We start from the raw sequence: 21,145 nt of genomic DNA on the forward strand, positions 1-21,145 counted from the left end.
CCACTATCCTGTATTCATGACGACTGAAGAGAATGTTTTGAACAGAGAATGTTTGCAACGACTAAATTGACCCAATTTTAGGGTTATTAGTGTTTCTTGTGGGTTAATTAGCCTTAATTAATGTTATTTTGTAAGGATTTTGTGGTTTAATTGAAGGGGTATTGTTTGGTAATATCTGAATTTGCACATTGATATTTTATATTTTTGTCAATTTTACTTTCAGGTTCTGATTATTGAAACAGTAAATCAGCAAGTACTCAGTACTTGAATAGTTTTTTCACTAAATACTTTTTTCCTCAAGTAACTATTTGGATGACTACTATTTATTATTTACTTTTTGCTGTTTGGAAAACCAATCAAATCATTCAGAATGCAGATAGAACCTTGTAATTCCATGGTGGTTCGTTGTATTTTGAATATAAAAACTATATTTACAGAGCTTTGCTGGAGGCTTGGACCACCGGCAGCAGCCTCAGAAGAGCCTCCTCTGAAGCAGAGTATTCCTTCAGGTCAAACACGTCCAGACGTTTTTCTGACGACAGTAAGATGAAGACCACAGCTGACCAAAGAGAAGGAGACAGTTTTAGGGAGGAGAGAAGTCCTGAAGTCATGTAGTCTTGGATCTCCTCCACCAGAGAACGATCATTCAGTTCATTCAGACAGTGGAACAGGTTGATGCTTCTCTCTGGAGACAGATCTTCATCAAGCTTCTCCTGGATGTACCTGACTGTTCCCTGATTGGTCTGTGAGCTACTTCCTGTTTGTGTCAGCAGACCTCGTAGGTGTTTCTGATTGGTCTCTAGTGACAGACCCAGAAGGAAGCGGAGGAACAGGTCCAGGTGTCCGTTTGGACTCTGTAAGGCCTGGTCCACAGCTCTCCGGTGCAGATGTTTTAGTTTAGGTTCGTCTCTGGTGACTTCAGACGCCCCGGAGGTTGTTGGTTCTTCTGCCATCAGATTGACACCAGAGTTGATGAAGGTCAGATGGACATGAAGAGCAGCCAGAAACTCCTGAACACTCAGATGGACGAAGCAGAACACCTGGTCCTGGTACAGTCCCCTCTCCTCTCTGAAGACCTGTGTGAACACTCCTGAGTACACTGAGGCTGCTTTGATATCGATGCCACACTCTGTCAGGTCTGGTTCATAGAAGATCAGGTTTCCTTTCTGCAGCTGCTCAAAAGCCAGTTTTCCCAGAGACTCAATCATCTTCCCGGTCTCTGGACTCCAGTGTGGATCTGTCTCAGCTCCTCCATCATACTTGACGTTCTTCAGTTTGGACTGAACCACCAGGAAGTGGATGTACATGTCGGTCAGGGTCTTGGGCAGCTCCCCTCCCTCCCTGGTCTTCAACATGTCCTCCAGAACTGTAGCAGTGATCCAGCAGAAGACCGGGATGTGGCACATGATGTGGAGGCTCCGTGAGGTCTTGATGTGGGCCATGATCCTGTTGGCCTGCTCCTCATCTCTGAACCTCTTCCTGAAGTAGTCCTCCTTCTGTGGGTCAGTGAACCCTCTGACCTCTGTCACCATGTCAACACACCCAGGAGGGATCTGATTGGCTGCTGCAGGTCTTGTGGTGATCCAGAGACGAGCAGAGGGAAGCAGTTTCCCCCTGATGAGGTTTGTCAGCAGCACTTGGACTGAGGTGGACTCTGTAACATCAGTCAGGATCTCGTTGTTGTGGAAGTCCAGAGGAAGTCGACACTCGTCCAGACCGTCAAAGATGAACACAACCTGGAACCCTTCAAACCTGCAGATTCCTGCTTCTTTGGTTCCAGGGAAGAAGTGATGAAGGAGTTCCACCAAGCTGAACTTCTTCTCTTTCAGCAGGTTCAGCTCTCTGAAAGTGAATGGAAACGTGAACAGTATGTCCTGGTTGGCTTTGTCTTCAGCCCAGTCCAGAGTGAACTTCTGTGTTAACACTGTTTTCCCGATGCCAGCCACTCCCTTTGTCATCACTGTTCTGATTGGTTCATCCCTTCCAGGTGAGCCTTTAAAGATGTCTTCTTGTCTGATGGTTGTTTCTGGTCTGTCTGGTTTCCTGGATGCCGTTTCAATCTGTCTGACCTCATGTTCCTCATTGACCTCTGCAGTCCCTCCCTCTGTGACGTGGAGCTCTGTGTAGACCTGATTCAGGAGGGTTGGGTTTCCGGCTTTAGTGATGCCCTCAAACAAACACTGGAACTTCTTCTTGAGGTCAGACTTGAGTTTACGTTGGTACACTGCAGCAGCGGTTCCTGGATAAACAACAAAGGAACCCAGTTAGTGGATCCTACAGACCCTTTTACAGTCTATGAACAAGCCATGTATTAGAGCCATGTATCCCTATAGTCCTCAGTATGAGTGACTTATTTAATGATTAAATCAGAACTATTGGAGACAATATCAATCAGGTGCAACATAAAATCAAATAATAATACTTTTACAAGACAAACAGAACTGAAGGATATAACCCTTTGAAATGCAGCTGCAAAGCTCCACGAGTCAGTCACTACAACACATCACAATACAGCATCATAGAAAGAGACGGTATGATGACGTGTTGAAAATAGTACCGTTGGGTTTTCTAAATATCCTGGTAGACCGTAACCTAACCATTTAGTTCCTACGAGCTGAAAGTCACCAGTTAACACGGTCACTGGGGGAAGTGAAACACCTGTTTCTCTGAAACGGTCGTGATCCTGTCTGAACTCTGTAGAACTTGAGTGTTGGAATATCGATTCTGACATCCGAACATTAACAAACATTGAAGTTGTGTGCAGCCTATTAAGAGTTTGGAAATATGAAGTTCTTCATATTGAATCCTTCTCTTCTTTCCACCATGTTAAATCTGTTAAAATCCTCTTACTGATCAGCACACAGTCAGCCAGCTCCTCCTGCTTCATTCTCCTCAGGAAGTCCACTGTGATCTTCTGAAACGCCTCTCTGCTCCTCCTCCTCTGCTCTTCATCCTCACCGTCCAACAACTCCTCATCCTCACTCTCCAAGCATTCTGGGTAATCTGGACTCAGGACCTTCTGGATCTTCTTCAGCTCGTTCTTCACAAAAGTGCCGATGTTCTCCTCCAGCAGCTGGAACAGAAGGATAAACTGAACATGAACTCTAAAGAACCCAACATGGGATTCATGTGTGGGTCTGAGCAGCATGGAGACCACTAGAACCAGTTCAGCATTGAATCTGTAGTGGATGTTGTTATAAGAATTTTGTATAACCTCATGTCTTAAAGTTTTCTTTGTTCAGGTTACAGCTTTATGTGTTGAACTGTTTATTACTTTAGTCTCCCCATTGCTGACCTAAATGTTATCAGAGGCCTCCTAGTCATGATGTCTAGTTCTGCATGAAGATTAACTGTCAATGACGCATCATCTCCTGTGCCTTTAAAAGACTCAAGTCACAACAATGATTTGAGCACTTCCTCTGTAGCATCCTCACACGTTGTTGCATTGTAAACTATTGTAATCAAGATTAAAGTCAGACGTCGACTTTACTTATGTCTCCGATCTCCTCCTTGGGTGAATTTATTCGTTTACGGGGAAATTCTTTTAACATTTGGCGCCCAACGTTGGGCCCAATATCTGTTTCTTTTCTCCAACTACCGGACCTGAACACCTTGCAAGGCAGGCCCGGCTGGAGAGGAGAGCAGTGACGGGGTCCGAACGAAAGGAGGAATCTGAGGCATCAAAAACAAATCGGGCAAACATAAAATTCCTGAGTAAAAAAAAAGACTTTTCACCATTTGGTAAAATGACCGAGATCTAGTATCTCAAAGACTGCGTCTGGTGCCAGTAATAGACAGCCAAGTTTAGCGTTGAGGGGGTGGGAGACCCGAGAAGCGCCGCGAAGCTGTCTAGGATTGCTCGGTTTAAAGTCCGGGGGCTAAGGCCCAAGAAGCAACGAAGCAATCCAGGATTCTCAACTTGCCGAGAAGGGTTTTACCAGATTGGATGAAAAGGTTTTCTACTCATTTAGCAAGACACAGAGAACTGTGTTGACGACAGTCGACCAGTTACAAAAAAAAAAAAAAAAAGAGAAAGGAGGGATTCTCCTATCTGGGTATTTTGATTAGGAGGGAGTCTTGCTAAGTCAGTAAAAAAACCGAGGTCAAACAAGCACCTCGAAGTACTGGGTCTGTGAACAGTATAAGGTACGTCTCTGGAACGACGAGACCTACTTTGATCCCTACCTCAAAGTACTGGGTCTTGAGACCAGTAACACGTCTTTGGAACAACGTAAATTACTTTGATCCACCAGGCCGCCTGTGTTAACAAAAAAGGAAAAGCGCAGTACTCAGGTAAGACAAACATTAGTTTTGACTGAGCACGTTTGTATTATATTTGTTTGTGAGTTTCTGCCGTGTATGTTTTTCTGATTATTATTATTACTATTATTATATTTGTTTGTGAGTATATATACTACCTATTTAAAATAAAATAGAATAGGGTGAGCTAGATATAAATAAAATAAGATGGGTAATAGCCATTCGTGTTGCGGCCGGAACACGGAAGCTGAGTATAAAGAAAAAGCAAAGTATATGCAAAGGAAAGATGGTTTTGAACAGGCTCACATCTGGTTGACGGAGGCAGAAAACAGATACAAGGGGCTGCTGAAACAGAAGCAGGAAGAGCAGGAGAGAAAAGGAAAAGAAATACCCAAACAGACAAGTTCTTTATCCTGTTCTTTATTCTCGCCGAGAGCAACGGAGAGATGAGGACGAGGTTCCCCTGTGTCCGATGCCTGTCCCTCCTCCCTACCCGGATCAGCCCCACCAGCTGCGGCCTCCGCCGCCTCCACCTCTCCCCGAGCCGGTTCAAGTCTCAACCCCCTCCAGGACGATAGGGCACTTCTCACCACAGACCCCGAGACACCCATGGGATGCAGGGTGTGGGGGGGTAACCCGCAGCGGTAAGACATACAGCCCTCTTACATCACCACAATTTGAATACGACAGTACCGAATGCGTAGCGAACATCTATCCCATGATTGAAATGCTAAATCCTCGCGCAGGAGTAGACCAACAGCCGCCGGTAGTCAGAGTTTACCGTCCTTGGACGGACGCGGATGTAAAAGAAGCCACAGCTGGCATTCCTCGCCCTCAGACCAACAGCACAGAGTTTGAGATATAATTCAGGAGGGTGTGTTCCAGCTACTGGCTAAATACGCTGGAAGTAGAACGGGCGCTCCGACACGTATTAAAAGGCGATTGGTGTCTGGTTAAGGGTAATTGGAATCCCCTTAATGCAGCCGATGCCAACAATCCATACGCGTTTAATACCGCCGACTGGTCAGCACATGTAGATCGGCTCTTGATAAGAGTGGTTGCGCAATACCGTGGTAGAGCAGATTACTTCAAAATAACTAATTGCAAACAAACAAAAGACGAACCAATTCTAGTATACTTCGACAGACTCAAAACAGTCTTTGATGCTAACAGTGGCATAGCTTCCGATGAGGTAGACAATAGTCCATACGCCATGCAGCTCAAAAATGCATTTTTGACCGGCATGGACTCAGATCAGGCGCAGTTCATTAAAAAACATTTGATTGGACATACTACTACGGGCCTGCGTAACCTTAAAGAACACGAGGTACATCCCGAGAAGGTGCAGAATAATAAAAAAAAGGGAAAGTCAAATAACGCCTTTGTGTTGGATGATGATTGTGATGATGAGGATGACGGCGGTGTGCTGTACCGGGGGGGTGGTAGATCGAGAGGTAGATACGGAAAGGGGGGAGACAGGAGAGATGGAGAGGGGAGCAGATCAAAAAATAAAGATGGTGCTTGCTTTAACTGTGGTAAGTTTGGACATTGGAGTAGAGACTGCAGGTCCGGAAGCAGACGGAACAGAGGCGGACACAGAGGATCCAGGCGGAACCGAGACTCATCTCCCCGGCTCCGAGGATCACCAACGACTATCTCAGCAGACAGGTCGTAATGACACACACACACACAGCCCACAGAGTCTACTGACACACACACCCACACACACACACCCACACACAGGGAGCTGACACAGAGGCAGATAAGGTTCTTTCAGTGGTAACAATAGACGTCTTGTTAAGCTTAGGAGAGAAACTGTTTGTTACATTAAAAGTAAACAATCACAAAATAAAATTCCTGTGCGATACCGGTGCATGCAAATCAGTTGTGCGGGAGGAAGATGCTGGAAGTCTAATTAGATCAAGGTCAGACAGACTCAGAGTTAAATCAGCCACATGTAATAATCGAACCAATGTGCGACCCAGTGTGGATCGAGGATCCTAACACCAAAAGAATAGTACAAACATCGATGGCAATCTCAAAACTATGCCCAGTTAACTTATTGGGGAGTTAGCTTTTTACCCAAATTGGAGATTTACATCATGCAGCTAAATTGGGTAACAAACGGTAAAAAGGCTGTTCATCTAAAATGGGGGAACAAACAACTTTCATCCAAACATGTGACGCGAGACAAGGTTTCATGACCAGTGTTTTAACACAGCCTTTTGGACAAAAACTATGACCGATAGCTTACTACTCTTCTAAACTTGATCCTTGATCTATGCCTCCATGCTTACAGGCAGTGCAGGCAGCAGCTATTGCTGTACAGAGTTCAGCTTCACTCGTGTTGTTTCATCCATTGACATTGAAGGGTTTACATGCGGTTTCTGTACTTCTGATGCAAAACAAAGTAGCTTTCATGCCACCAGCACGGCATCTCAATTGTATGACAATACTAATGGTGCAGCCACATTTGACAATCGAACGCTGCTACACATTGAATCCATCCACACTTTTACCACACGAACAAGACGGTGAGAAACATGACTGCTTAGCTAAAACTGAGGAGACTGTTTTGCCGAGAGCAGACCTGACTGATGCACTACTCACACATCCAAACATAACAATGTTTGTTGATGGTATGCGTTCTCCACACTGCATGTTTTCGACCAACAGTGGAAAAACAGAGGCATGGTAACATCTTCAGGCAAAGCTATTCAACACAAAGATTTAATTCTAACTTTATTGGATGCTATTCTCCTACCAAAAGCAGTTGCAGTCTGTAAATGTGCAGCACACACTACCGGGACTGATCCAGTTTCACGGGGAAACCGCAAAGCAGACGAAAAAGCTAAACGCGCAGCGACAGAGGGACGGGGCCCAGATTACATTTGTGTAGCTGATACTGACACAGAGCACATTGACCATGATATCTTGAAGGACATGCAGGCTACAACACCAGACACTGAGAGAACACTGTGGCGATACAAAGGAGCAAAACAAACGGATGACGACATCTGGAGATGACCTGAGGGTAAGCCCATCCTTCCTAAAACCCTCTATCGATTTGCAGCTATTTTGAGCCATGGAATTACCCATGTCTCAACAGGAGGGATGGTGGCAATGATAAGTAAATGTTTTACAACATATGGATTCCAAAATTACTCTAAAAATTTTTGTGCATCCTGTTTGATTTGCTCCAAGCACAACTCGCAAGGAAGAATGAGACCCAAAAGAGGAGCGTTCCCGAAAGCTGAATATCCTTTCCAAACAATATGCATGGACTTCATCAAACTAAACAAATCAGAGGGGAAGAAATACTGTCTGGTTATAGTGGATATGTTTTCAAAATGGGTTGAAATCACACCAACAGCAACAAACAACGCTACAGTGGTAGCAAAAATCTTTGCTACTATTATTGCACTAAGATTCGGATTCCCAGAAAAAACTTACTGTGAAAAGGGTCCACATTTCAGAAACCAAGTCATGGCTAAATTATCAGAAATGTTTAACATTCAACTAAAAGTTTCATTGCAGTTATCATTGGTATCACTGGTCATCTACTCGCTGGGAAGGTCCATATCAGGTTCTGCTATCTACACCGACAGCAGTCCACATCGCTGAGAGAGGAACGTGGGTTCATCTGACACACTGTAAGAGAGTGTGGTAGGTCGAGGGTTGCTCTGCTCCACGCCCACTCAATCAGCACCACCGGTGCTTGATTGCGCATTGGTGCCACCTGTTGAATTACTGCGCTCCCTCGGGGTGCACTCTCTCTCTGGCGTTCACCTGGAAGGGCTCTGTTTGGCGTGCTCCGTTGGTTTGCCGTGCTCCGGTTTGCTTGGCGTGCTCCGGTTTGCTTGGTGTGTTTGGCGTGTTTCCTATGTGGTCATTCTCAAGGTAAGCGTGGGTCCTGCTACTTCATGCAACTTTATGGCACAGTATGGTGTGATAGCTGCCGGGATGTGTCACTTTCAGTGTCGTTGGCCGTGCTGGTTGGGTTGCAGCATTGTGAGGAGTTGGCGTCTGCTCTCTGTTGTCACTGCAGACTGACTGGTTCTGGGGTGCTCAAGCTCTCTTCGTTCGGGTAAGTGTGCTCCCTTATTAATATCTGTTGGCTGTAGTAGCCGTATGCTAAAAGCTGTTTGCCCTCTGCTCTCTGTCCTGCTGTAGCTGTTGAAGCCACAGCGGTTCCTCTGTTTCTCCTCCTGCACTCTGTGTGAGGCTGCACTGCACTGCCCAGTGACGTGCACCACAGCGGCTATCCAAACGTAAACCATTCACGGCCTCCAGCCCTGGTGCAGTCGCTCCGTCTTCTGCTCCGTCTTCTGCTCCGTCTTCGACGACGTCCTTTTCTCACAGTCCACTGACAGGAGTTGGTGCAGTGTGCGGCAGACTTCCCTGGTGGCGGTCCCATCTCACATCCCTTAATTTGTTTTGCTGTGGCACGTGGTGATTTGGTTTGTAGTATTTCTTTTTGTGGTTTGATTTGCTTTAGTCTGCCCGCCCCACTAACGTTAATCCTGTTCCTGTTTTGTTTAGTTTGTTTACTGCGATATAGCCGACACTCAGGTTGTAAAAGACATATGTGCTCATTTTTAGTAAATTATTGTTAAATAAAAACAACTCTCTATAAATTGGTGTAACGAATCTGTGTGACCTACTGTAGTAGCCCCAGTACAGGGTTTGAGTGTATTTCCTGGGGCGCAATTCCCCAGGTGGCGTTGTTGGACAATTTCCCCCTTCCCCCACGTTCCGCCACAAATTGGCGTTGTCGGCAGGATGCACTGTTACGGGGCGTACCCACCAAACGCGATGAACGCGATTTAATCGCGCGACAAATGAAATCGCGTCGCGCTAGACGCTCCAGTTTTGACGCCGGTCCAATATGCCAAAAAACGCCTCATCGCGGCATCGCGTCATCGCGTCGCGCGACGAGCCCGCCCAAACAACAACATTTCTTCCGCCATTTCATTCTCTCGTCGATCATGGCTGAGATAACCACCATCGCTGCACTGTATCTACTCTGGAGAAGTTCCCAGCTTCGTCTGCGGGCTAGGCGCCGACGTCGGACTTAAGATTATAAGATATAAGACCGCCGACGAGCGGTCACGGCGACTATCAGTGTCTCCTCCATCTTCTTCACTGGAGCGGCAAGCCGGCAAAAAGCGAGGGAACACCAGGACGTCCGTACGTCAGCACGTCGGTGACGATCTCAACGCTGATAGGCTGTCGCGGCGCGTCTTCACGCGAATTCGCCGCAAAAGTTCAATTATTTCAACTCGAGCGATGGCGCGATGGCGTGATGAAGCGATGGCGCGATGAAGCGATGAAGCGATTTTTCGCGTCCATCGCGTCCGCCGCGCTATCGCGTCCATCGCGTCGCCCGGCGCGATGAAGCGTCTAATCGCGTCTTTGCATTGACTTTACATGTAATCTTGTCGCGCGATGAAGTTTCATCGCGTTTGGTGGGTACGCCCTGTAAGAGGACAGAGACGTGACTTCCATTTTTTTGTTACTAGTGTGGGTTTGTTTTGTTTGGTTCTTTTCTTTCTTTCTTTCTCTTTTGTTTTTGTTAGGTTACGTTTTGTGGTGGTGTGTTGAGGCAGCAGTGAAGACGGAGCGACAGCACCTTTTTCTTTTCTCTCTTCTTTTTCTGCCAGTGGTAACACCAGGTCTCCATTTTGAAGGCAGTGAGTGTGGCCTCTGCGGTTTGCCATGGAGGAGGAACTGCAGCAGCTCAGAGAGCAAGTGGCACAGCTTAAAGCAGACAACGAGCAGCTGTCTCGAGCGAGGGATTCTTCCCAGGCCAGTTCCAGCAGAGCGGATCCCCCCTCTGTCACTTCAGGTAATCCTCCAGCTGCAGGTACTAGCGCCCTGGTCACTGAACGGTTAGTTGTTATACCTAGAGATCGTAGATGTCCCATGTTTAACGGCAGAACGGGTATAGGCATAGTTGAGTGGAAAGAGGAATTACAGGCATGTATGCAAGCACGCCACCTGTCTGTTCGCGATCGGGCCTTTTTCATTTTTGACCATCTGGAAGGGGAGGCCAGAGAGGAGATCAAATATCGCCCCCCTGTGGAGAGAGAAGACCCAGCCAAGGTTTTGGCTATTTTGACTGAACTTTATGGCTGTGTTCAGTCATATGTAACACTGCAGCAATCTTTCTTCTCCCGAAAGCAGCAGGAAGGTGAGACGCTGTTAGAATTTTCCTTGGCTTTGATGGCCCTGATGGAGCGTGTTAAACAGTCTGCACCGGATGCCTTGCCAAATGCTGAAGTTCTTCTTCGCGATCAGTTCGTAGAGCATGTGTTTGATGGTGCCCTTCGCAGGGAATTGAAACAGTTCGTTCGCCACCACCCCCCTGTTTCTTTGCTTGAAACACGTGGAGAGGCCATTAGATGGGAGAGGGAGGGGTCCCCAAGGGGTGCAAGGGAACGTAGCCACTCTCTTCCCTCGGCCTATGGTCTGCAGTATGGGGTACAGGGTAGCTCTCGCCCCGCCCCACTTGTCTCACCCCATGATTCAGAGTTGAGTGAAGTGAAGATACTCTTGAAGCGTCAACAGGAACAGCTTCACCAGTTGGCCCAGACCATGGCTTCTTTGCAGGCTCGCCCCTTTCCACCGCGGGCTCCTCGCAACGGTCCTGTGATTTGCTGAAGGTGTCAACAGCCGGGTCACTATGCCAGTGAGTGTGATGGGGAGCGGGTCCCCCCTCGTCCCCGTGTTGGTTCTGCTACTGGTCGGTCTTCTAATGTGGCTGGGTTTTCGCGCCCCGCACCCCAGCCGGAAAACTGAAGCCCACTGAGCTGAGGAGCCAAAGCTCAGATGGGGAGGTTGGAGGCTCGCAACGAGACCTCATCGGTCGGATAATGGCGCCCTGTCCACATATTAATGTCCTGATGGGTGGGATCACTGTCTCGTGCTTGTTGGACAGCGGATCCATGGTGTCCACGATCCCTGAAAGTTTCTTTGTAGAACATTTCGCGCCATGGGGCCAAGAGCGCCTCCGGTCTTGTAATTGGCTGCAACTGCGGGCAGCCAACGGTCTTTGTATTCCTTACATCGGCTATTTGGAGCTGGATGTCACATTATGTGGGAAGGTGGTCCCTGGTTGTGGGATCTTAGTGGTAAGAGACCCTCCCGGTGTTGCATCTGTTGCCCCTGGGATCTTGGGGAGCAACATCATCCGTCGATGTTATCGGGAACTCTTTGCGGTATACGGTCCCGCTCTTTTCGATGCTCCCTCAGTGGTTCAAGCTCCAGTACCTGTCCTTGAAGCTTTGCAACGGTCCCATCGGGCCACCACAGAACACCAGAGGAACATCACTGGTTTCGCCAGGGTTCGTGGCAGATGGGCGGTACGCATACCTGGTGGAGTAATGAAGCTTGTGGCAACCACTTGTCCGGAACAGCTGGCTGATCAGGCCGTGCTGTTTGAACCAGCAGAGTCCAGCCTGCCCGCAGGGCTACTAGTGTCTCCTTGTCTTGTCCAGGTTACCCGTGGTACAGCTTATGTCCCAGTGGTCAATGTGGGGACAACCGATGTCCTCCTTTACCCACGCACTGGTCTTGGTGTTTTAAGTAGGGCCCAGGTTGTCAGCTTACCTGCTGGTGTAACTGAGGTGAAGCCCACTACAGCCTCGGTCTCATCTCAGGCAGCTTCTGGTGTGGCACCAGGCGGGGTCCAAGCCATGGACCTGTCTGCTTTAACAGAACAAGAACAGATGGAGGTGCATGCTTTGTTGCAGAGATATCAGACAGTTTTCTCAACCCATGATGGTGACTTGGGTTGTACCAACCTCATTTCTCATGAAATCCCGTTGCTTGACGAGGCTCCAGTGAGACAGCGGTACCGAAGGATCCCCCCCTCTGAGTATGAGGAGGTGAAGGCTCACATTGATCAGTTGCTTGAAGCCAAAGTGATCTGGGAAAGCAATAGTCCCTTTGCCTCCCCTATTGTCCTCGTCCGTAAAAAGGATCGTAGTCTCCGGATGTGCGTTGACTACCGCCTACTTAATAGCAAGACACGGAAGGACGCATTCCCTCTTCCTCGCATTGAGGAAAGCCTTGATTCCCTTGCCGGAGCTCGCTGGTTCACCACTCTTGACTTGGCGAGTGGATATAATCAGGTTCCTGTTGCAGAGCAGGACAAGCCGAAGACAGCCTTTTGTACGCCCTTTGGGCTCTTTGAATGGAACAGGATGCCATTCGGCTTGTGCAATGCGCCAAGCACTTTTCAAAGACTCATGCAAAGGATGTTCGGAGATCAACAGTGCCAATCCCTACTCTTGTACTTGGATGATATCGTTGTATTTTCCTCTTCTGTCTCACAACAGTTGCAGAGACTGGAGGTGGTCCTCAGTCGGCTGCAGGGAGAAGGTTTGAAGGTGAAACTTGAAAAGTGTGCCTTTTTCCAAAAGGAGGTCCGCTATCTGGGGCACATCATCTCCAGTCAAGGAGTTTCCACAGACCCTGCCAAGATCGAGGCAGTGGCAAAATGGCAGCAGCCCCGCCATGTGTCAGAGCTGCGCTCGTTCTTGGGGGTTCGCCAGCTATTACAGGCGGTTCGTGGAGGGGTTCGCTAAGCTGGCGGGCCCTCTGCATCAGTTGGTGGCAACACTTGCAGGTACCAGGTCCAAGCGAGGATCTGGGCAGGATCTGAGCTCTGCATGGACACCCCAGTGTGAACAAAGCTTTGAAGCCTTAAAGGCGAAGTTGGTCTCGGCCCCAATGTTGGCCTACGCAGATTTTTCACGCCCATTTATCTTGGAAATTGATGCAAGTTTCAGTGGCCTGAAGACTGATCATGGGGTCCGACCGGTAGCATATGCCAGCAGAGGCCTTCGACCCACTGAGCGCAACATGGATAACTATAGTTCGATGAAGCTTGAGTTTCTTGCGCTTAAGTGGGCAATGGGGAAAAGTTCCGGGAGTATTTGTTGGGGCACAAATGTGTGGTTTTCACAGACAACAACCCGTTGAGCTACCTCAATTCAGCTAAGTTGGGAGCCACAGAGCAGCGGTGGGCCTCTCAACTAGCTGTCTTTGATTTTGAGATGAAGTATCGCTCCGGACGCATCAATAGGAATGCTGATGCTCTCTCCCGACAGTATCTGTCAGGGTCCAGCCTGGCTGAACATGTCTTACCTGGCACTTCGGTCCCATCACTCTCCCAGCCAGCTTCAGCCTCTGCCCCAGTGGTACATGCAGCCCAGGCGATGGTGTCTGTCTTCCGGGGCCATTCTCCATCGGACCTTTGTTCTTTGCAAGAGGTGGATCCTCTTTTGCGTGATCATTTTCTGCCCTTTTGGATGACGCGGGCTAAGCCTACTGTTGAGGAAAGGCAGCAACTTCCCACATCTGCTTTGACACTCCTGAAACAGTGGGACCGCTTGGTCGAACAGGAGGGCGTGCTGTACCGCCGGACTTTTCGTTCGGATGGGGGGGGAAGAGTGCTTCCAGCTTGTCCTACCTGCTGTTCTTAAGGAGGAGATCCTGACCCAGTTGCACCAGGACCATGGCCATCAGGGTATCGAGCGCACCACGGAATTGGTGCGGCTGCGCTGTTACTGGCCAGGGATGTCCGCCGACATCAAACGGTGGGTTCAGACATGTGAACGTTGCCAAGTTGCCAAAGATTCAGGGTCGGTTCCCCATAGTTTTATGGGCCACGTGCTGGCGTCTCGGCCGAACGAGATTGTCGCCATTGACTTCACGTTGTTGGAACCCTCACGGAACGGGTTGGAAAACGTCTTGGTAATGACCGATGTGTTCAGTAAATACACGGCAGTCCCAACCCGAGATCAGCAGGCAGCGACTGTGGCTCAGGTCTTACTGACCGAATGGTTTTTCCGGTTTGGTGTTCCAAATCGTATTCATTCCGACCAGGGTCGGAGCTTTGAGAGTTCCCTGATCCAACAACTCTGCCGCTTGTACGAGGTAGCCAAATCACGAACCACTCCTTACCATCCGGCCGGCAACGGGCAGTGTGAACGCTTTAACAGAACTCTTCATGACCTATTGCGGACATTGCCAGTCTCCCGGAAGCGGGATTGGGTTTCTTGTCTACCGCAGGTGTTGTTTTGTTACAACACTACGCCACATCAAAGTACAGGAGAGTCTCCTTTCCTTTTAATGTTCGGTGGGGAACCTAGGCTCCCCGTGGACTTTCTTTTGGGCCGGGTCCGGGACGCTGAGCCAGGGGGAGTACAGGATTGGATGACTGAGCATCAGGCAAGGCTCAAGGTGGCATTTGAGAATGCTCGTGGTAGGATGTTGGCTGCTGCAGGTCGACACGACCAGCATGTTCGGGAGGTTCCTTTGCAGGTGGGCCAGCACGTCTACCTCCGAGACCTTGGTGTTAGGGGTCGACACAAGCTTCATGACAAATGGAGCTCAGTGCTCTATCAGGTGCTGAAAGCCCCATCCGGAGATGGAGCGGTTTACACCATTGCCCCTGTAGAAGAGTTGCATAGGGCTCGGCAGGTACACCGAGACATGCTGAAGGCCCAGGTCATGTCCAGTTGTCACCCTCCTAGGGCGCCGCTTCCACCAGATTCGGCAGCGCTTGCAGGCTCCCCGGATTCACCTGAAGGTGGTGAGCTATGGTTGTTGGTCCGTGACACTTCTGCACCCTCTGCCACCGAGGCACCAGCCCAGCCCTGCTCTACAGGGCCTGCTGTGATGACACCAGCAAGTGCTGAGCCTACTTCAGGCTCAAGGGCGGAACTAGAACGCCCTCACTCGGTGTCCCCTTCCTCTAGTGGTCAGTCCAGTCCTTCTCAGTCGGCCTTGCGTCGAACTGGCCGTTCCACCGCCAGTCAACATTCCAATGTTCATCGTCTTCCCCAGCCTGTTGGCATCAGGGGTAATGCGGTACTTGAACCTGCACAGCCAGTGGTAAATTTGCAGTCTGTCCTGTTTAGGCCTTGGTCCTAGTTTAGTGTACTTTTCAAGTGTAGTTCGTCGTGGGGGCGACAATGCAGAAAGCGGGGATGGAATGTGGCAGGTCGAGGGTTGCTCTGCTCCACGCCCACTCAATCAGCACCACCGGTGCTTGATTGCGCATTGGTGCCACCTGTTGAATTACTGCGCTCCCTCGGTCGCACTCTCTCTCTGGCGTTCACCTGGAAGGGCTCTGTTTGGCGTGCTCCGTTGGTTTGCCGTGCTCCGGTTTGCTTGGCGTGCTCCGGTTTGCTTGGTGTGTTTGGCGTGTTTCCTATGTGGTCATTCTCAAGGTAAGCGTGGGTGCTGCTACTTCATGCAACTTTATGGCACAGTATGGTGTGATAGCTGCCGGGATGTGTCACTTTCAGTGTCGTTGGCCGTGCTGGTTGGGTTGCAGCATTGTGAGGAGTTGGCGTCTGCTCTCTGTTGTCACTGCAGACTGACTGGTTCTGGGGTGCTCAAGCTCTCTTCGTTCGGGTAAGTGTGCTCCCTTATTAATCTCTGTTGGCTGTAGTAGCCTTATGCTAAAAGCTGTTTGCCCTCTGCTCTCTGTCCTGCTGCAGCTGTTGAAGCCACAGCGGTTCCTCTGTTTCTCCTCCTGCACTCTGTGTGAGGCTGCACTGCACTGCCCAGTGACGTGCACCACAGCGGCTATCCAAACGTAAACCATTCACGGCCTCCAGCCCTGGTGCAGTCGCTCCGTCTTCTGCTCCGTCTTCGACGACGTCCTTTTCTCACAGTCCACTGACAGGAGTTGGTGCAGTGTGCGGCATACTTCCCTGGTGGCGGTCCCATCTCACATCCCTTAATTTGTTTTGCTGTGGCACGTGGTGATTTGGTTTGTAGTATTTCTTTTTGTGGTTTGATTTGCTTTAGTCTGCCCGCCCCACTAACGTTAATCCTGTTTTGTTTAGTTTGTTTACTGCGATATAGCCGACACTCAGGTTGTAAAAGACATTTGTGCTCATTTTTACCCTAGTAAATTATTGTTAAATAAAAACAATTGTATTTTTGGAAGTCCGTGTCTTGTCCTCTCTATAAATTGGTGTAAGGAATCTGTGTGACCTACTGTAGTAGCCCCAGTACAGGGTTTGAGTGTATTTCCTGGGGCGCAATTCCCCAGGTGGCGTTGTTGGACAATTTCCCCCTTCCCCCACGTTCCGCCACAAGAGCATACAGCACTCCAGGGGGGAAAGATAAGTAAAAACACCACACCATGGCCGACAGACTGTGGCATCCGTTTCGAAGGATGGGATGCGGTATGAGAGGAACATTGTGTCTAATCAGTCTGGTAGCAGTGATAGTGGTAGTTCCAATACTCTGGGTACACGAATGTCACTCTCGACAATCGAATGGCAACAACGATCGCACCGCAGCTGAATCACTGATTGTCAACTTAACACTAGCCAATACAACGCTAGCTCCAAATTAAGAGCTAGAAGAGAAATTGGACCGCAAATTGTATAACTTTGTGTCTCTACCCGCTGACAGGAACTGCACCACTGTACACCACTTGTTTCCCCTTGTGCCAACTCACACACGGCCACCCTGGTTTGAGCCATATGACGGCGACTACACCTGTCTGTCTAGAGAAGAAGGTACGGTTAGTGTAGGAACTTTGGCTTGCTATAATCTAACCCTGAAGTTATCAGCAGGAGAAGGGGGTGTGCAGGATGCGTGGGTGAGAAGACAACTTGTGACCAGGGCGGACATCTGGTGGTTCTGTGGTGGTAAGACACTTAGACCAACATTAACATCGATTGGACTAACTATTTGTATTATAACCAACAAAGGTTCATCAATTATGTCAGAGACAGCATCAAGGGGTTGTCTTCACAATTAGATAGGACTAGTCTCTTGGCATGGCAGAAATGACTGGCGCTGGACATGCTGCTGGCCGAGAAGGGAGGCGTGTGTAAGATGTTTGGGGATATGTGTTGCACTTTCATTCCCAATAACACCCCTGACAGCAGTGTGACTAGGGAGCCGGCAGGTTTGACATCGCTATCCAAGGAGTTCGCAGAAAATTCAGGTATTGACGATCACCCTTACTTTTCATGGATGGAGAGCATGTTCGGGAGGTGGTCAGGACTCATACAATCAGTTTTGATAACCATAAATATAATGACCATAATTATGACTGCGTTGTGTTGTGTTCCATTCCTGAGGGACTTAGTTCAGAGGCTGATTGACGTTGCCATGAACAAGATGTTACTGTACACCAGAGTGCCGGATGGTGAGCAGAAAGTTCCAGGTGATCTGGAAGCTGAGGACATGCACGGGGACTTGGAGGATTTCTATGATTAGTAGTTTAAATAAAAATAAAAACATAAATTCCACAGCACAATGATGTATTTACAGAAAATCCCAAAAGGAAGATGTAAGATACTGATAAGCATTACGAGTGTAGCCTAAGAGAAGGATGTTATCTCCACTATATGTTAATCACATGATGGAAGGAAGTCTGTAATGTTTTATTGTTTTCCACAAGCTTAGGGTGAGATTTCCTAGGCAGGGTCAGGTTCAACTAACGGGATCGATGGGTTGACCAGCCTGCGTTGGACATTTTGTTTGATTTCTATTCTTCCTTCCTATTAAACTTTAGACTGTTAGAGATTAGATTTGCTAGATGTATTATGTATAACCTTGTTTGAATTGAATCATTGTATTTTCCCAATTGGACTGGAGGACCACAAGGCGGTCGCCTGTAGGCAGAGGGGCCGTAAGAGAATTTCCCTGCCTGAATGTAAAGATGGACACTGGAAGTTGCTAAGAAACTGCCTGACAGGGTTTTCGCTCTCACCCTCCACAAAATTTAACTAATGATTATGCTTGAGATAAGCATAAACAGGAGGGAATGTTATAAGAATTTTGTATAACCTCATGTCTTAAAGTTTTCTTTGTTCAGGTTACAGCTTTATGTGTTGAACTGTTTATTACTTTAGTCTCCCCATGCTGACCTAAATGTTATCAGAGGCCTGGTAGTCATGATGTCTAGCAGTGTTAATTTTGACAGCAAAATTTGATTTAGTTTTAGTTATAGTCTTTTGACTAAAATGTAATTTAGTTTTAGTCATAATTTAGTCATTTAAATTGTTTTAGTTTTAGTCTAGTTTTAGTTGACGAAATATCATAAGATTATAGTCGACGAAAACTACAGTAGATTTAGTCGACTAAAGGGTAATATGTTAAATTTTCCCTTTAATTTCTGAAAGTCATTACGTTCACCTAGACTAAATGAAACCTCTATGAATGTGTTAAGGAATTGTAATGTACTGCAATTCATACACAGATACAGATTAACTTGTTATTTGCAACAAACATTTATTAACCTGTAATACTTTAAAATCAGCAGTGCCATTTGTGCAAATTAAAAAAAAAAAAAAAAACATGTAAAAAAAGTGCATAGGCTCCAACGCCATCAGGCCTGCTCTCTCCAAATCAGTGTAACTGAGCTATTAAAAAGGCAAAACAAATGGTTCAGTTCACTGTTCAAACTGCAGTTCACTTCAAATCGCATCAGGATTTAAACATTTTCAACTTCAAAATAACAAGCAAATTATTTAATATATGGAGCTATACCATAAGTTAACAGAAAAACAAAAATCAGTACCATAAAATGTGCATACAAGCATAGTTAGTGTAGACCACAGATTTATTTGGCCCGATTCATTTTAAGGAAAGCACTTCGTGCCAGCATGACCCTTGCTCTGTTGCGCTTGCCTCTGGTGAGGTCACCTGTGATGCTGAAAACCCTCTCAGCGAAAGCTTGAGAAGCTGGAATAGCCAATAAGTCTAACGCAAAAGGTTTTAAACTGTGATAAAAAGTGTCACTTTTTTCCAGCCAGAATCCTGTTGCTGTGGCACAGGTGATTGGTTGTGAAAGCTCTTCCTTATACTTTCTGATCTGCTGCTTAATGCTGGTTGTGGAGGAGATCTTCTGTTTAGGCTTTATGCGAGACTTTGACAAAAACCTGAAGACTGGCTGCTTTGATGAGGATGGTGCTGGTTCTAGCTCCTCTGGTTCCTTCTCTATCTCCTCTCCATCATCTTCAGGCTGGTCCTCAAGTTCAACATGTTGTGAGTGTGACTGAGTGGACTGGATCACGTACTCTTCAGCCTGTTTCAGCAGTTCCTGAATGTTTTCATCATCAAGTAGGGTTTCACACACAGTAGGGTTGACAAAGCAGGCAGCTGCCACAAGTGGTGAAAACTTTTCATCTGTTGGGTCCAGGATCCAAGCAAAACGCTGGTTGATATTTCTTTCCATTTTCTGTGCAAGAGCAGCAAGGCCTCTGTGGTTTGTGTTCTCTTCAAAGTCAGTAAGGTGGCTGAGCAGATCAAAGATGGCAGGGACCACTAGAGACATGGACATGGTGTCACTCTGAAGGGTCTGAGTATGTTCTGCAAAAGGCATCAGTAGTTCATGCAATGATTTCAGCTTTTGCCATTCACTAGGGAGCAAGCTGTCCCATCCCATGTCGTTGGTGACTTGGCAAACTGCGTCTTTCACTCTGAGGAGTCGTGCAACCATGTTGAATGTGCTCGACCAGCGTGTGGGGCAGTCATTCACAACAATAAGGCCACACTCTTCCATTATCCTCTGTGTCGCAACCGAGGACTTGCGAAAAAGTTTCACGACTGACCTTGCTTTATCAAGGACCTTTTTCACACCAGTCTCCTTCTGGATCATGTGGACTACCAGTTGTAATGTGTGTACCACACATGGCGTCCATTGTATATCCAGGTCATCGCATCTAATAAGAAGAATGCACACAAATAAGCATAATTAGATTTTAAAAATTTTCTTTTTAACAGGCATACTCTTAACAATAGAAATTACTACATTTTTTTCCAATGACTCACCTCTGATCATCTTCTTCAGTCTCAGACTCACTTTCAGTCATGGTGGGGTTTTCTTCTTCTGAATCCTCAGAGGTGGCTTCTTCTGCCTCTGGTGTGGTGTGTTTAAAGGCTGCCACCATATTACTCCCATTGTCTGTAATCACTGTGATGATCTTCTCATGTGATATGCCCCACTCTTGCACACATTTGTCCACACATGCTTTGATTATTTGTGCGGTGTGTGGATGGGCCACTTGTTCCAGGGCCAGCAATATGTGTTGTGGTTTTTGTAGTTCAGTGCAAAAAAAGCATGCACTTATAGCCAGGAAGGAAGCAGTCAGTCCTTTTTTTGTCCACAGATCAATTCCAATTGATACCTTCCGCCCAGCAGCCAATCTCCTTTTGAATTTTTGTTATTCAGCTTCATAATGTTTTTCGATCAGATTACTTATTTTAGTTTTTTTTGGAACAGTCAGTTTCTTATCCATTGTTTCCATCATAAGAACAAAGTCCTCATCTTCAACTGTAGTAACTGGGAGTCCTGTGCATCCAATCCATTTTGCTATAGCCTCCTCCTTTGTCTGTTGCTCTTTCGAGTCAAGACTGTACTTTGAAGCACTTAGAATGGCCACTGAATTGGTTTGCTGGGACAGTTTAAGTCTCTTTGCACTCTGTGGTCCATCTGAGGTCTTCTGTAGCTATGATGAAGAAGGAAAAAAAAGGAAGAGTTAAAATGTTTCTTGTTACACCAACATTTCTTATGCACCTTTAATCAGTAGGTACCTTTAGCTTTGCATGACAGTGGTGTGTTATATTTATAGCTTATTACACGGCTCTATTAAAGTCAGTCGTTGTGTCTCACGTGCGTTACGTCTGACTCGCTCTCAGTAGAAGCTGCAGCGACTGTTGTTGCTGCATGTAGCGCTAAACATCAACCAGCTATAGCAATAGGCTGGCTGCTTGGAAGTTAGCAGTGAAACACAACGCAGCCAGCCACACACACTCACTAAACAGGGGTAGCAAAACAGCGGAAAAATCACCGATACAAGTCGTAATTTGATGAAAATCATGTCTCAAATTTAATATT

The 21,145-nt window shown here is 47.4% G+C and overlaps 2 protein-coding genes and 1 long non-coding RNA gene across 3 annotated transcripts in view; 1 reads left to right on the plus strand and 2 right to left on the minus strand.

Annotated features, from left to right (window-relative positions):
- Nucleotides 1-21,145, minus strand: part of LOC311018579 (uncharacterized protein) — a 722,019-nt gene that overhangs the window by 267,541 nt on the left and 433,333 nt on the right. The window lies entirely within an intron of this gene.
- Nucleotides 8,062-8,559, plus strand: LOC311018813. The gene is made up of 3 exons (XR_014597760.1): nt 8,062-8,160; nt 8,239-8,347; nt 8,434-8,559. It is a non-coding gene; the product is annotated as an uncharacterized lncRNA (long non-coding RNA).
- On the minus strand, nt 18,585-20,435 carry LOC311018723 (uncharacterized protein). Its single transcript, XM_084017774.1, has 2 exons — nt 20,080-20,435; nt 18,585-19,970 (listed from the first exon to the last, which is right to left on the minus strand). Exons 1-2 carry the CDS (start codon nt 20,196-20,198, stop codon nt 18,869-18,871), a joined length of 1,221 nt encoding a protein of 406 aa, XP_083873900.1. The 5' UTR covers nt 20,199-20,435; the 3' UTR covers nt 18,585-18,868.

This window comes from Eutrigla gurnardus (genome assembly GCF_963514095.1).
Source record: "Eutrigla gurnardus genome assembly, chromosome: 1".
In the NCBI taxonomy this organism is placed as follows: Eukaryota; Metazoa; Chordata; class Actinopteri; order Perciformes; family Triglidae; genus Eutrigla; species Eutrigla gurnardus.